Raw genomic sequence first — 16,373 nt, 5'->3', positions numbered from 1 at the left:
CTTATTTCAAGAAAGTAATTCCTTGACAATGATTAAAAAGTACTCATTCCATTGGCAGACTATTTCACTTATTATTATTCACTTAAAATAAGCCTCTATATCTTGCTGAAAACATACTTGTAAATTAGTTTTGTCTTATTTCAAGTGTAATAAGATATTTGCACTAGAAACAAGAATTAAACTATTTGGTAAAATTTTGTGTTTTTGCAGTGGATCCCACTAGCACTAGACTCTTGTGTTTGTTTTCATTATATTTACCCAGAATCCCCAGCACTTCCTGCTTTTGGAGCGGTCTCCAGTCCGCTTTGCATCCAGATATGCGTTCAAACCGCGCCCGAGTTCAATTGAACCGGACCAAGATTTAGGGTTTTAGGTCAGAGGTCACTTTTTTGGTCCACATTAGAGTTCAAATGTTTATTCACAACTCCTCAAATTAGCTTACCTTTCTAAGCAAATGAACTAGAGTTTGATTAAAGTGGACTAAACAGGGCTGGTGTGAATGCACCCTTAGATTCTGTCACTTCCTATCCCTTCCACTCTGTTAAAATACCAGTAACAGCGTCATGGTACCACACTGGTCTTCACTGGGTGTTTCCAAATCTTCCACAAATGTTTGTGGAAGCAGATTGTATGACTAGATTTTAGATTTCAATTCAGTGATTGTAGATATCCACAATTACTTTCCACTACTGGTTTCTATACTTTATCTACCTGGAATCCACTAGAAGCGTATAAATGAATTAATTTAAGTCAGTGGTGTTCAAACATTTTGAAACTCAGAGAACTCGAGGGCTTCATTTAAAAAATATATTTTTATTAAAACTGGAATGATTTATTTCTTAAGACATTTGTTGTCTTTATTGGCTCTATAATATGCCAAATAGACAATATTTTAATAAAACATAGTAGTTTAATATTTTGTAGAAAAGGAATCTGTATGCATTGTGTTTCTGTGTTATTTTCAAAAACTTTATTGGGGTTTATTATCCTTTTATTTCCATTATGTTTGGAAATACGTTGTGCAGCGTAAAGTGTAATCAATGAAAGCAGAAACATAGTTAATAAAAGAAAAAATACTTTTTCTTGTAGCTAAGTGAATAAAAGTAAGAAGATTTTATTTGTAAAAATATCAAATTAATCAAAAAGTCACTCTATTCTTGTATTGTGGACCAAGGGGCCAAACAAAAGCATCCAGATGGATGCAAATGGCCCTCGAGCCACAAGTTGGACATCCCTGATTTAAGTAAAATGTACTAGATAAAGTAAAATCTTTCTAAATTACCTAAATAAAAGCAGACCAAAAGATGAGTGAAATATTTATTCCCACTGTCTGTAAACAAAATATTTACCCTTCTTTTCAGGGGACCAAGACGAGACGATTTGGCATCAGGCGCCAGGTAGGACAGCCACAGTCCAGTTGCCACGTGCATGACAAAACAGACAGAGTCACCATACTTTATCTCGGGTGCTCCCATCCCGTCAATATCCCTCTTCATGCCAGAATCGCCTTTTTCCTGATTTATTCAGAATGAAAAGGAAAACAAGGATTAGTAAAAAAAAACTAAGCACAAAGACCCTATTCACTCACATGGCTGGAAATATGACACAAAATCCAACAAACACGATGAAAAATTGGTATTAAATGATAATCATAGGTTGAGGACATCAATTTCATTGGAGGCTCGGCCAGGGATCAATAGCTTGTCAGACAGAGATGGAGTGATTCAATTGATTAATGTCAACAGCAAGTTGGGAGGAACATATTAATGCAATGTTGAGCACGACGAGGAGTTGACCTTCCTCGATAAAGGAGCCGATGAGCACAGGCTGATGTGGGTAGAGAAGATGGAGGGATTAGCTAAAAATAGAGTAAATAAAGACCAACTCTGAGTCCTGAGTAATAACTCTAGGAGGAGTGGTTATTGGCAGAAGGGTCATTACTCTGTGTTGTCAGGAGTTTTATGACTTTAGATAAAAAGGTTCTGCAGGTAACTCATGCAGCTCATTTCTGGGAGGTTTTACTAGGGAAATCAAGCAGGGATTGCTTGCATAATAAAACAAATAGTCAAACAAGATGAAAAACAAAACAAATTGATTGTGTACTATAATCCAACACTTGGAAAGCTCTCTAGAGCACTTGGCCTGTAAACCTGTAAATATGAACATCGTTTCACTAATTCCATTGTTTTCCACACATGTTTCAAAGTCCTACACTTTCAGTTGTTAAATTTGAATTGGATGGTAAATAAATCTTGATGCATTGATATATTTCTCCTCACATTCTCTGTGAAAAGTGGCCTGAATCAGAATTGGCTTGGACAACATGAATGATTGCTCTAATATGTCAACAGTGCAGTTTGGTCTGAAGAGAGAAAAGGTCAGATTATGATGATGACACAGTATCTCATTAGAGGCTCCCTGAAACAGTCATAGCTACAACACAAAAGCATGGTTACGGAGTAAAAACAAGGTCTAAAGTCAGAGAATACGAGTAACCTTGGATGCCTTAAAGCAAAAAGCAGTGGCTTTGGTGTGACACTTCTCTCTGTCCTCCAGGACCAAACCACGGTCTTCAGTCAAGGCCAGATAGTGACCAGTGGAGAGATGACGCAGACGGAAAGACTGGCCCCATCGAATATGGCTGCCGCTCCAGCTAAGCACACAGAACAGATGTTAAAAGCTCTGAAATATGACATTTTTATATAATAAAATTAGTTAATTCATGTTTTTGTTTAGCTGTACTGAATTTCTTCCAATCAAAATGTCTTTTTTTTGGACAAATTTTAATTGTAAATACTGAATTTTATTTCATATGATCTCAAGTTATCAACACTTGTTTGGTAAATATTTCAAAGTTTTCTCAAAAGGGATTTTATGATTAAGCGCCATTTGAAAGTTTTCAAACCTACGCTCTGTTCAAGTCAGCGGTGTCAAACTAATTTTTGTTTTGGGCCAAATCAAGACCATCAATGCTCTTAAAGTGCCGGTTGTCCCAGAATGTATTGATAAAACCTGTTCACAAACTGTTAAATTATCAATAAATCCTTAAAATGAAACAGTATTTTTAGTCCCGCCAGGATTTTGTGATTTTTTTTGGTGATTTTTTGCAATAAAAATCAAAGTGTTTGTGGTTCTAATTTGGAAATATTTGCACTTATTCATGACGGTAAATGTGACTTGTTATTACTCGCTGTAAAGATCATGGACTATAATCTGACATCAATTAAAGCTGAGGAAGCTATTTAGTACAAGTAAGACAATTTTTGAGATTTTGAGAAAAATCTGCAATACACTCACAATCTTTAGCTCAATTTGTTGATTTTGCGTGAATTTCCACAATAATTCTCAAGAAACTGGAGGGACTGATTGATATAATTTGGCAGCAAACAGGTGAAAACTGCATTGATTTGATTGATAATATAATATTTAAGCTCACTTAGTGTTTAGTCTAGAACCCAGAGGGCCACATAAAAAGCTATGGCGGGCTGGATTTGGCACACGGACCTTGAGTTTGACACGTGTTTTAAAGCATTTAATTTTTGAAGACACAGATACAAGCAGAAGATTTAAGAAGACGAGTTCATATTTGACTTGAATGTCCATCCTGCACACAGCAACATTTATTTTTCTGGAATTATAACGATTCAAACAGGTGTGATATTTGTTGAGTTATTTAGGCAACAAATCTCAGTTAGCTCAATCACATAGGGTGAAACAGTTGATATGAAAGTCACAGTAAAGATCTGCGTTTTCTCAGAAATAAACTTTACTGTCCACATAATAAGGAAATATCAGTAACAGCAGCCTTCTTTTTTAAACAACATAAAGTCAATCAAGAAATGTATTAGAAAAGCAGTTATAAAAACTGTATTTTATAAAGGACTTTCCCACAGACAGTTGATTTAAGCTATCTGGCAGCGTTGTCTAATTTTAACAACCCTGTTTTCTGTCTTGCTTTGACAAAAACATAAAAAAACAGAAATGTCAGACAGGACTTCACATTCTGCAGGACTTAGCCAGCTAACTGGCAGTGACGCCTAAGGACAGAGGCAGGGGAGTTTTAAATATAGTCTACACTGCTTGACACATTCAAGAAAGGTGAGCAGTGAAATTTACCAAGTTTGAAAAAGTGAGTGTGTGACATATCCTCGGTTCATTCGGCCATTTTGTTTTGTCTTACCTGATCCTGAGAGGCTCCAGTCTCCACAGGGAGCGGGCTCTTGATGCTCCCTTCCCCGCCTCATAGTTCACTATTCTGTCCAAACAACAACAAATAGGGGTTTTCATAATTCTGATTACACAAATCAGATAAAATGAAGAGGTGGAAGAGAAAACACCAGTCACACAAAATGTAATACTTTTTTAAATTAAAGAAATAGCATAAAATTAAAGCAGCAATATTGCCTAATATACATCTGTGTATATGTTTATGCCATCGGAGGGCTTCAAATTGTTTTTTATGTGTATTTATAGAAATTAAAGATAATATTACATGATATAATATAATATAAATAGATAATATACATTTATTTATTTTATTTATAAAATTTGCTGCTGAATTTTTGTACTTAATCTTAAACTTCCTGTGTTTAGATAAAGTTGAAACCAGATGCACTGCTCAAAACCCCCATTAAAATTGCTTATTTAAATATTAAATTAGGATGAAACATTTCCTGTTGTATGTCAAGTAGGATTACCAACATATTTTATCTACTAAATGCCAGAATAATAACACTTTATACATTTATTTTTGTACTTTTCTAAAATTCATAACTAAAAACTCATACGTTTATTGAGTATTTGGTAGGAAGGTAGAATGAATATTATTCAGCAAGTTTCTGACAATATCTTGCTGTAATTTCCTCCTGATAGAGCTGGTGTAACTGAGTCAGGTTTTTTTACACACACCTTTTTTTTTTTTTTTTGTTTGTTTGTTTTTTTACCTCTCCAGGGGGTCTTTTGTGGGCTCTAGTGTCCCTTATATGACAGTGGGCCGACAGGAAATGGGGAGGAGAGATGGGAAGACATGCGGCAAATGTTGTCGAGTCCGGGAGTCGAACCCGCGACGGCCGCGCCGAGGACCGAAGGCCTCCAAATATGGGTCGCGCTAACCGCTACGCCACCATGGCACGCCCCACACACACTTTTTAATCTCTGAATACTTATATGTTACTGGGATCAACACAAAACAATGACTTTTATTCTCTTAAGCCACTTTGTAAATAATATATTGGTATATTTAGAGTAATTTTCAATTTGTAGAACTCATTTAAACCCAACCCTTTAATTTCAAGGCTCATATAGTCCCATTCAGCAACTAAAGACCCCATCTTCATACGTATAACCCCTTTCTCAAAGCTGTGGAGAACAAACATATTTTCTCAGGATGAACTAAGTGCGTTCTAGACTTAAATCTCTTCAGCAGTTTATTACAAACCTTTGCTCCTCTTCACTCTTATCTGCTCCAGGGATTGTCAAGCTCTCGTCGTGACCATGACAGAGACGCATTACATGCCCGCCAATCAAATACCCTTAGAAAACAGAAACAGAACGGAGTTAAACGGTAAATGGAGTGAATTTACTTCATACTCTTCTAGTGATACAGAAGCGCTTTACACTAGAGCCACTACTTTTCCCACTGTGCCAAAGTTACCTGACATAATAACATGACAATTTTAAAAGTAATCTATAATTCTTCATTGAATACGTTAGGATAGGCGCATAAAGCCGTAAAAGTAACTGACCAAACATTCTAGAGCTCAGTTTGGGTTGCTAGGTGACGTGCTGGACTTCAGTGAGGTTGCTAGGTAACGGCCTGGGTTTCTCTGGGGTTGCCAGGTGAGGAGCAGTTCCTGCTGATTTGTAATGTTACATTCCGGAGGTTTTTGAAACGGCTCATTTTCAAGACACTGAAAAACATTAACTTATTACTTGTAGCTTATTATTACTTATTGCTTATTATTTAAGCGGTTGGTCTGTTTTTAGAAGCAGTAGAAACCCAAATGGAAGTAAAATCGAAAATTTTCGCAATACGTCCCACTTAAATTTTTCAAATTCTGAAAGAAAATGATGTAAACATTTGTCTATGGCTACATTCACACTGCAGCTGGAAGTGACCCAATTCCGATTTTTTTGTCAAATCTGATTTTTTTTGGCGTGGTCGTTCACACTTCCAAAATATATCAGCCCTGTATGTGATCTCTAGTGTGAACTGCAAACGACCTGAAAGTGTCGCAGTAGAGGGTGCAGTAATGTTACATGCTCAGTGTTTTTCCAACCGCCAGAAAAAAGAAATGCTCCGTGTTTGTGGAAGTAGACGTGGATGCTAACGGTTGAGCATAGCTTATGATTTTGGAGTTGTTGTCCGACCGGAGTCAGCGCATTAACAACTTAATCCTCATTACAGTCCGCCGTGGTTGTTGTTCTTCTTCCCGCTTGTGCCTATCAGCACGCAGAACAGTGACATTAGTCAGTGACGTTCAGGTCGGATGAATAAGACCTGCACATTAGTTCACATTTGAGTCGGATGCATATCGGATATCCAAGTGGCCTGGGTCGCATTTGAAAAGAATCCAACCTGTGTTGTTCAGAATGTCATGAAAAGATCTGATACATGTCACATTACGTCAAAAAAAAACAAAAAAACGGAATTGGGTCACTTCAGGCTGCAGTGTGAATGCAACCTAAGACTCCTGCTGTCATTGATGGAGGATGAAGGACCCACCTACAGCCATGCTGCCTGACGAACACGTAGGCTGGACGTTCCAGAGGGTCTGCATGAAGGAGGCGTCTACCTGAATGTTGCCGTTGCAGTTCGAGAGATGCTGAAACAGAAAAGCAGGTTACACGGGACTTCAGATAGAATGGAAGACTACTGCTGCAGACAAAACAATCGATTACATCTAGCTTTATTTATGCATTATTCATAGCAATACTGAAGTCTTTGAGGTCCTGAAGCAGTAAAGCAGCACCATCACACTTCCACCAAATTTTACTGTCAGTCTGATCTAAAATGCTCTTGTACCAGATTTAACAGAAAATTTTACTTAGTTCACAGAATATTTTCCTAGAGGGGTTTAGGACGTCACCAGAAAAGTATGAGCATCTCTGTTGTCGGGGTTAAGCCGTGGAATAGTTTGAAGAAAATCAAAAACAAAGTAAAAACATAAGATTTAAAAGGGAATAAAAACATAGAATGATTGAAAGTTGCACTGCAAAAAGACAAAAGCTAGTTTCAATACAAATATCTTTGTACACTTAGAAATAATGTTTCTGCAAGACACGAGCTTGTTTTATGTAAATAATTCCTTAAAATTGATGAAAAAGTACTAGTTCCAGTGGCAGATTATTTCACTTGTAACATGGGAAAATGTTTTATTATAAATGAAATAATATGCCAATGGAACTAGTTGTTTCTTTTCATCAATCGACTTAAAACAAGCTCCTATAACTTGCAGAAAAATTACTTTTAAGTTAGTTTTGTCTTATTTCAAGTGTAGTAAGATATTTGCTCCGGAAACTTGACCAAAAACATTTGGTAAAAATGTGTGTTTTGCAGTGTATAAATATTTGACAACTCATTGAAACCTTCATGATGGCGATTTACTTACTTTTTATTCTGTTTTTTGTTTCTTTTTTGTGTGTATTTTGTTAATATTTCTCATGCTAAAGCGATGAAGAGTTAAAATGGTTTATTTGTAATGAACACAGAAGGGTAAGCATGTAAACGCTGAATAGATTTAGCCTACAACTTTTCAATCTTTTCATTAAACTTCAGCTTTAGACATTAAAATATATTTTAAAATCAGTAGAAAGAAAAAACATATTCAGTGACTGGATCAAGTGTGCAAACCAGTAAAAATCTGTAGGTTATATGCTAGCGTAGATCTCAGCCAACCAAGATATGCAAATCCTAAGTGCTTAAGGAGAAAACAACTAGATTTCTCTGGATTTCTCAAAATTTACAGAAAAGAAAAACATTTACTGAGTAATTTATCTTGACGAAGCAAATCAGAATAATTTGGATTCCAAAAAACCTCTTCAAATAATTGCATTTTTGGAAGTCAGTTTTGAAGTTCCTGAACTGACTGATTATGTAGCAGAAGAGATAAAAGTCTGGATTTTTGCCAGTTTAGCTATAATTCAGTGCCTTCATCACTGGAGGTGGTTAGAGCACCCAGCATAAAGTATTTTTTTAAAAGTTTCATATGCTTCGCACTTCACAGTGGCTCCCTTTAGGCAATTTCACTCTCTGCCTCCAGCTCTCCCTCCTGAAATCCCTCTCTCCCCTTTCACAGAGCAAGTTAATTGGGGTCAGGTGTGGAGCTGAGCTTAGGAGACAGCATTAACTTTAAACCCATCTGTCAGATGAGTAAGTACATCACAAATAGTTTTTAATATGCATAGAGGTGTTTTACAAGTAATCTGGTTTCCAGCTCAGGTAACAGAGCAAAGATATGCTGCTTTCAACTTAAATAGTTTTGTCACTCTGATGTTAGCTGGATCTAGACTGATCAGAGCTTCCATAGCTAATCAGAGAACCAGGGTGTGCATGTATATATATATATATATATATAAAGTGGACACTTTATAAGGTACACCAACCAGGTTGGGCCTCCTTCTGCCTTAATCCTTCGTGGCATAGATTCAACAAGGTACCGGAAACATTCAGCAGAAAGTCTGGTCCATATTGACATGATAGCATCACGCAGTTGCTGCAGATTTGTCGGCTGCACATCCATAATGCAAATCTCTTGTTCCACCACATGCCAAAGCTGCTCTATTGGATTGAGATCTGGTGACTATAGAGGCCATTCGAGTTCAGTGAACTCATTGTTCAAAATTGGCGCTTTATGACATGAAACGTTATCCTGCTGGAAGTGGCCATCAGAGGATGGGTACACTGTGGTCATAAAGGGATGGACATGGTCAGCAACAATACTCAGGTTGTGGCATTAACATGACGCTCAATTGGTACTAAAGGGCTCAATGTGTGGCAGGAAAATATCCCCCACACCATTGCACAACCACCACCAGCCTGAACGTTTGATACAAGGCGGGATGGACCCATGCTTTCATGTTGTTGACGCCAAATTCTGACCCTACCATCTGAGTGTTGCAGCTCGAGACTCATCAGATCAGGCAACTTTTTCCAATCTTTTCCAATTTTCCAAAACTCATAGTCTTTCCTCAGGTGAGTGTTAAAATGTGACTTGCCAGGTATCTCTCAGTGGACACGCTGACGAGAATCAGATCATCTCCAATGCGGACTTTCTCTCCTTCCGATCTCTGCTTGGACGCCGGATGAATTGTCCACCAGCAGGCTTCTCCTAAAGGCACAAATACAGAAATACGTTGATCAGGTGGAACCTTTTGACATCTTTCATTCAAAGACATCAGAGAGGGTAAGATGTGCAGATGTTTCACAGCACATACAGAGTTATATTTCAATCACATCCGGTACTTACTTAATCTCAAGGTTAATTCAAACTGGTTCATACTGGTTGAGTGTTCATTAGTCATACTGTACCTACTGAATCTTCTTGCAGTCCGACATCAAATGACAGCTTGTCTGTCAGAGACCTTGATGTCTTCAAACAGGTCAAGTACTGGTGAGTGAAAAATGAATTAGTGTTGGGCCAAAGGAAATGGAGCTCTGATGCAAATTGGAAAAATATTAATGTTTTAGAAGAAGGAATGTGAAGTTTTAGTGCTTAATAATAAGTGTATTAATTTATTAGTCAATTAAATCAACTCAGTAACCAAGTTTCTGAATAAGAACAGCACTATGGGAAAAACGGACATCTGCTTGTATAGTTTTTGCAGACTTTCTCATAATCTTTTAAAGTCATTTGGATTACCAAACCTGCAAATTGTTTTTATATCCTATCATTTTCTGCAGTGTTTGGATCCAAACTGACAAGAGTGCTTAAAAATAAATAAAGTACATACAAAGAAAGAAACAGATATATAAAAGAGTTTCCACTGCAGATGTGCTGGGTCAAAATTTTATTTGTTTCGGTCAGAGAAAAGAAAATCCTGCAAACACCTGGATCTATTTTATACCAGTTTGTAAGAAATACTGAACTAGTCATAAAAATAATTTCTTTTGAAAATTACCATGGGCAAAAAATGAGTAAAAAGCTACAAAATCTAAAAGAAAACGTTTATAGACTTTCCGATTGTCAAAGAAACAATTTCTTGAGATCATTTTCACAGATTACAAGGAAGGCTGACTCTCTTGTAACAAAGAAATACGAAATGTCTCAAGAACTTTATCACTTTATGCAATAGATCTGAATTGTTTGTATTGACTCTTTGGAAATACGTCACTTAATCATTCCAGGCGCCATGATGGACGTCGTAAGTGAGGATCGGGAGTTTTGAACAGAGCGAGAGAAATTGTTTTCCAAAGTTATTTTTGTCAGTTTATTCATGGCTTCTACTTGTTTGAGTCGAGCTAATTTGTCTGTGAAAGTAACACACCTGGTTGGGGCTCGTAGACGGAGGTATTTATAAAAGTTGGACATAGCTAGCTTAGAACCGACCCGTACCTCCTCCATCCTGACGTGTTGATCAAATTATCGACTCTGCCTGAATTCACTCCACATGATTTATGTCACTATGTCATAAACAGCGTTTCCCCTTAAATCGGAGCAGCATTAAAAACGTACAAAAGACGAGATGCTAACCAGTGTTTTTTTCCAAACATGCTAGGCTACATGATGGTGCGGCACTGTCTCCATGGTTACTACATGGCGTCTACATGGTGACTTGGACTTTCTCCATAATGCGATATTTCATATCTTTCTAATCATGCATACTTAAAATATATGACCGTTAATCTTCTTGCCTTGTAAAAATTGTTCGCTGCAAATCCACGGTTACACCGAGGGCTGACCGTCATTATGATTAACATCTGCTATCCATCGCAGCATTTTTCCTCATTAAAAGTTATACAATAAAATGACATGTTTGGTTTCACCCGCGTCTTTCTCTGCAGACGACCGCGCAGCATTAATGGGCCACTTTTACTGTGAAATCAACTTAATAAAACCGATATTAGGCTCTGTGTTTTTTTGGAGGGCATAATTTGTTTTGACGTCCATCATGGCGGAGCGGACCGAGTTTCAAAGAAAGTCAATATTTAATAATACATTTTAAAAAAAATAGCAGCTCCACAACCTCAGTAACAGAATGTCTAACAATTATCAAAGTACAATTTATCTCCATCTTAGTAATTGGAGTGTAAATACTCACCATGTCACTGAAGGAGTGACGTAAGAGGATGGCGTGACCGTAGAGCAGGGTCCGGTGTCCGCCTCCCTGACCCGCCTGCCAACAAACAGATCCATAACATCACTGCGCGTCCCCAAATCTACATGCTGTTGGTGTAGAAGAGGGGGAACAGGAAGCTGGCTGTAGAGCTGCACAATATTATAGTTGGTCAAGGTTGCGACAACGAGTGATAAAGTGAAATAACTGAAAAGTGTTAAAGTTACGAACACAGACCCTAAATAATGACAAACAAGGATTTATTTTTTTAAAACTTCCTCTGCTGTTTTGGTGTTAAATCAACTTAGCTGAAGTTTTTTAACGACTTTACCACCTTACCAGCTATTTATGTTGGATTAAATCAGGATTGTTACGAAAAAACTGGAACAAAGTTCCAAATTATTTGTGGAAAATCCACCCATTTTTGGATTTGTTCGTGGATGATATCTAGCTAGAAGCTGAAATATTCAAGCACAATGCAACTTGACGTGCCATTGGAAAGCAGCCAATCCAGAAGGGGCATTTATTTTCATTGCTACTGATTGGCTGAACCCCTGTAAGCAATATAAAAAAGAACATGAATGCAGTACAGCCAAGATGGCTTCCACTGTGGGTTTTGGGTATAAGTGGTGTCGAACTATTCAAATATGCCGCTATAAACGACTTTAGAGGGGCTGTAAAGAAATTATTGTAAATGATATGGCTCCACTGTATTATATTTTGTTTTTATATACAACTTTTATATAATTTCTGTGTGTGTGCTCTGGCGATTACATTTTATTGCCAATTTCACTGATGTATCTTTGTGCAAAGACAATAAAATAGGTCTATATACAGTGAAATTGCAATAATAACTTTGCGATATACTGTGCAGCCCTACTTGATTCTCTACTGTTTTTGCATTTTGCCCACAAACAACAATAGTTTCACATTTCCATGGTATTTTAATGTTGAGACAGAACATGAAGCAAAAATCCAAAAAGAACACATTACATGTAGTTAAATTTGTAACTTACATTTTGTTGAGTTAAATTAATATTTGACTCTTTACCATTGACAGACATCTGCTCACACAATTAATTTCTTCCATTTCTACCTTTTAACTACCATCAGCAAGACCAAACAGGACATCAAGAACAAGATGGCACAACCCTGAGATGATGGTGTAGTTAATCTAAAAATGCAAGACAAATAAAATAACAATTGATTGCCCTCTATCTGTAGATTTATAACGTATTTTTTTCTCATAGTGGAATGCTTAGTATGACCCAAAAACACCATCCTTACAGCCAACCATTGAGGTGGAAACATTCAGATTTTTCAAACGAATCTGTCTAACCTGTCTTTCTCAGCCAGGAAGAAATGATTGGTGAAGAAGAATCATTTTTAGGTATTTCATTAGTCTTCACCTCAATCCTGCACATAATCTGTGATGTGATAAGTAGCTAAAACTAAAGGATTTTCCACCAAATCCTTCCCAAGGTGTATGAAAACCTTCTGAACGCCTGCAGAAAATGTTTCAACTCTGCAGCCGATGAAGATTTTAATACATACTTCCTCCAGTGACATGAAAATTTATCTTCAACTCATGCAATGTGTATTTCCTTGATTTTTGATTCCGTCTTCATCAAAATCAAGCTACCATAAAGATTAGAAACTTATATTCTCGTCAAGTGAGCAAACATACAAAATCTGCAGAGTCTCTCAGCTTCTCCTCCCCACTGTAACATTTACACTGCAAGTTAATATCTTCCACTTCACCTTTGTGTGAGATATTAAATCCGAGTTGCCATTACTTTACATCCTTTGAGTAAAGTCTGTGAAACTCGAGGGGTTATATTTTTGGTATTTAGTTCAAAGTGCAAGCAACAGATAGAGGAACTAACAAGAATTATGCTCACAATTAAAGATGAAAACAAACACATGATCACACTTAATGCCAACACTTACTCAACAACAGAGAAATGTGTTCTTTTACCCAAACAACAAACAGTTTCTGGCCTAAATATTTAAAACTTCACAGGAGTGCAGAACTCCTGGGAAGTTTTCACAGGTTTCTCCCACCAGCGGTACCGCCGAACCGGTTCAGACACCACAGAAGAAAAAAAAGCTCTACCCATAATATGCATCAAGAAAAGACTGCAAAAACCAAAGCTGCAAAAACAAAATATCATTTAGATCAGGGGTGTCAAACTCATTTTGATTTTGGGCCAAATCAAGATCTTGAATGCTGTGATAAAACCTGTTCACAAATTGTTAAAATATCAATTAATTATTAAAATTAAATAATATTATTGAACATCTTTTCAGTCTCTCCAGGATTCTCTGATTCTTTTTGCTATAACAATCAATGTGTTTGGAAATATTTGCGATATTTGAGCTTATTTATGACGGTAAATGTGACTTTTTATTCCTCGCTGTACAGATCGTGGACTATAATCTGACATCAATTAAGGCTGAGGCAGCTGTTAAGTACAACTAAGAAAGCTTTTGACAATTTTTGGAAAAAATGTGCAATAAACTCCCAGTTTTTGGCGCAATTTGTTGATTTATCATGAATTTCCACAATAATTCTCAAGAAACTGGAGGGACTGATGGATACAATTTGGCAGTAATCAGATAAAAACTGCATTCATTTGATTGATAACATAATATTTAAACACACTTAGTGTCTAGTCTCGAATCTAGAGGGCCACATAAAAAACTGTGGCGGGCCGGATTTGGCCCACTGGCCATGAGTTTGACATCTGTGATTTAGTTCTTGAATCTCTGGGAGAAAGAGCAAAATTCTCTGTTCTTGTTGTGTACAGGCCTTCAGACGGCTTATTCGTGTGATGAACAAGAATAAGTACGATATCCACTTGCCAGACACCTGAGGAAACGTGGAGGAAGGTTATGCAAGAAGAAACGAAGTGGGTTTTCTGTCATCACTAAACACAAATAGGAGCACCTACCTTTTTAATTAACCTCTAGCAGCAGGGTAGAGGTACAAAATTAAACCAGTGGAGCTACTTCTTTTGTTATTTAATATATTTTTCCAAACTTCTCATATAAACGGCATCTAATTTCTTTCGAAGTAATCAAATGTAATTTATTTGAAGCTTAGGTCTTATTAGTTTATACAGAGAAACTGCTGGTGTACTTATTCTTATTCTGCTTAGCAACCCAGAAAAATAAATAAAACCTATTAGTTGGAGCAAACTTTGGATCCAGACAGACTCCTATTAGTTTATCTAGAGCAGGGGTGTCAAACTCATTTTCATTTTGGGCCAAATAAAAAACCTGAATGTTCTTAAAGGGGCGGTTGTGCCAGAATCTGTTGATAAAAGCCATTAAACAGTTAAAATATTAATAAATAGCTGTTCCTCTGGAGGTTTGTGATTGTTTTTGTGGGTTTTTTTGCTAGTTTATGAACATTTGTAAGGAATTTTTATGATATTTGAGGTAATGTATGATGTTACACGTGACTTTTTATTGCTTGACATCAAGTAAGGCTGACAGAGCAGTCACTTAAACTCAATATTTCTGACCAATTTTGAGAAACATTTGCAGTAAGATCAGAAAAAATGTGGGGATGTGTTGATTTTGTGTGAATTTTCAGGATCCGTGACAAACTGGAGGAAACTATTGACGTAATTTGGAGCCTAGAGGGCCACATAAAAAGCTACAGCGGGCCTGATTTGGCCCCCTGGCCTTAAGTTTGACATGTGATCTAGTTATTTTGTTTTTCTGTTTTGTTTGTATTTCCTCTAATTCATGTAAATAAAATTACCTTACCTCAGGTCATCTTTAAAACAAAACAAAAAAAGGTTAGCCCTAAAGTGATTCACAAATTAGCCCTCTGATAATTCCTCCTTTTTGATTTTTTTAATTTTTCACGGTTTATTTGGGACGGACAAAAACAATTAATCAAAAGAAGACAGGGAGATTTTCAAGCCAAAGCTGAGAGGAAGAGGAGGATGTAATCTTGTATTCCAGGCCTGCTGCCTTGTTGGAAAATGGCTCCCAGGATCTGCTGTGACCTTTGAGTCGGCCATCTTATTGCAAAACACGATCCTGAACATGAAATCCCGGCTTGTTAATGTACATGTACGTTATAGAAGTTAATTGGATCATTGTTGCATACAAAATATACTCTATTTAGCTCCATCATTTATTAAATCAGTGAAATGTGTTAAAATTAATCAATCCACAGAAACACTGGACTGAAATATTGAAGCTAAAAGCCTCATTTACTGTTGTGAAAAGGACATTTTGCAATCAAACACATTCATTAAGTCATAAAGGTAATCTCTGGAAACTCAAATCTCTGACAAAACTCAAATTAATTTGTCATAACTAAAACTAGAGCTCATTTAAATGCGGGCTTCATGCTAATCAAGTAATTTACTCAGTCCTCATAGGCAGATAATTATTTAGTACCTTAGTTCTTTAATTAGGTCCATAATTCCTTTTTTTATTACTGCATCATCTTCTTCTATTATTTTCTCATTCTTAATCCTAATCATTCAAACTCTTGGCTACTGTAGCTACTCTTTTTTTTTCCTTAATCACGTTTTCCCATATTCCTTTCTCATTTTCATCCTTTAACAGTGGTTTACTCAATTATTTTCTCCTAACTGTTTACTCAACCCTTTCTCTTCAATTCCTCCTTTCCTCAATTATTTCCTCATTTGCTTCCCTTACCCAATCTGTCATTAATTTTCTTATTTCATTCCCATTTCATCTTTGCTCAATTCCTTTTTCAATTATTTACTTCATTGTTTCTGCAGTTTGCTCAGTTTATTTATTCATTTATTTATTAAATTCTTTTCTCAGCTTTTATTGCCCCACAAAGGGTAAATTCAGGATATTAATTTCCTTCTTTCCTCCTTTATTCAATTTCTTGCTCAGTTCCTCCACTATGACTATTAGGGACATGCTAAGAATAAAAACATATTAGTAAAATAAAAAATAAAAAAAACAATTTTATTTTACTTTATTCTCAAAATATTGACTTGATTCTTTTTTATTTGTTTTTTTTTTTGTGTGTGGTTCTAATATTTTGTTGGTTTTATTTTCTTAATCTCTCCGATCCTTACTCAACTGCTTCCTAATTT

General features: G+C 36.5%; 1 protein-coding gene across 4 annotated transcripts in view; it reads right to left on the bottom strand.

The window, feature by feature from the left end:
- The window catches only part of ryr3 (ryanodine receptor 3), a 138,575-nt gene that overhangs the window by 91,582 nt on the left and 30,620 nt on the right, over positions 1-16,373 (bottom strand). For all 4 annotated transcript variants that reach the window (XM_028040613.1, XM_028040615.1, XM_028040614.1 and 1 more), the window contains 8 exons: positions 11,260-11,334; positions 9,530-9,608; positions 9,217-9,329; positions 6,725-6,824; positions 5,438-5,531; positions 4,181-4,255; positions 2,497-2,653; positions 1,350-1,514 (listed from right to left, as the gene is read on the bottom strand). In XM_028040613.1, coding sequence (XP_027896414.1) covers positions 1,350-1,514; positions 2,497-2,653; positions 4,181-4,255; positions 5,438-5,531; positions 6,725-6,824; positions 9,217-9,329; positions 9,530-9,608; positions 11,260-11,334 — 858 coding nt within the window. The remainder of the gene's footprint in view (positions 1-1,349; positions 1,515-2,496; positions 2,654-4,180; positions 4,256-5,437; positions 5,532-6,724; positions 6,825-9,216; positions 9,330-9,529; positions 9,609-11,259; positions 11,335-16,373) is intronic.

Source organism: Xiphophorus couchianus, chromosome 15, assembly GCF_001444195.1.
Source record: "Xiphophorus couchianus chromosome 15, X_couchianus-1.0, whole genome shotgun sequence".
Taxonomy (NCBI): domain Eukaryota; kingdom Metazoa; phylum Chordata; class Actinopteri; order Cyprinodontiformes; family Poeciliidae; genus Xiphophorus; species Xiphophorus couchianus.
Note: the sequence above shows the minus strand (reverse complement) of the source record. Positions and strands in the feature narration are given on the sequence as shown.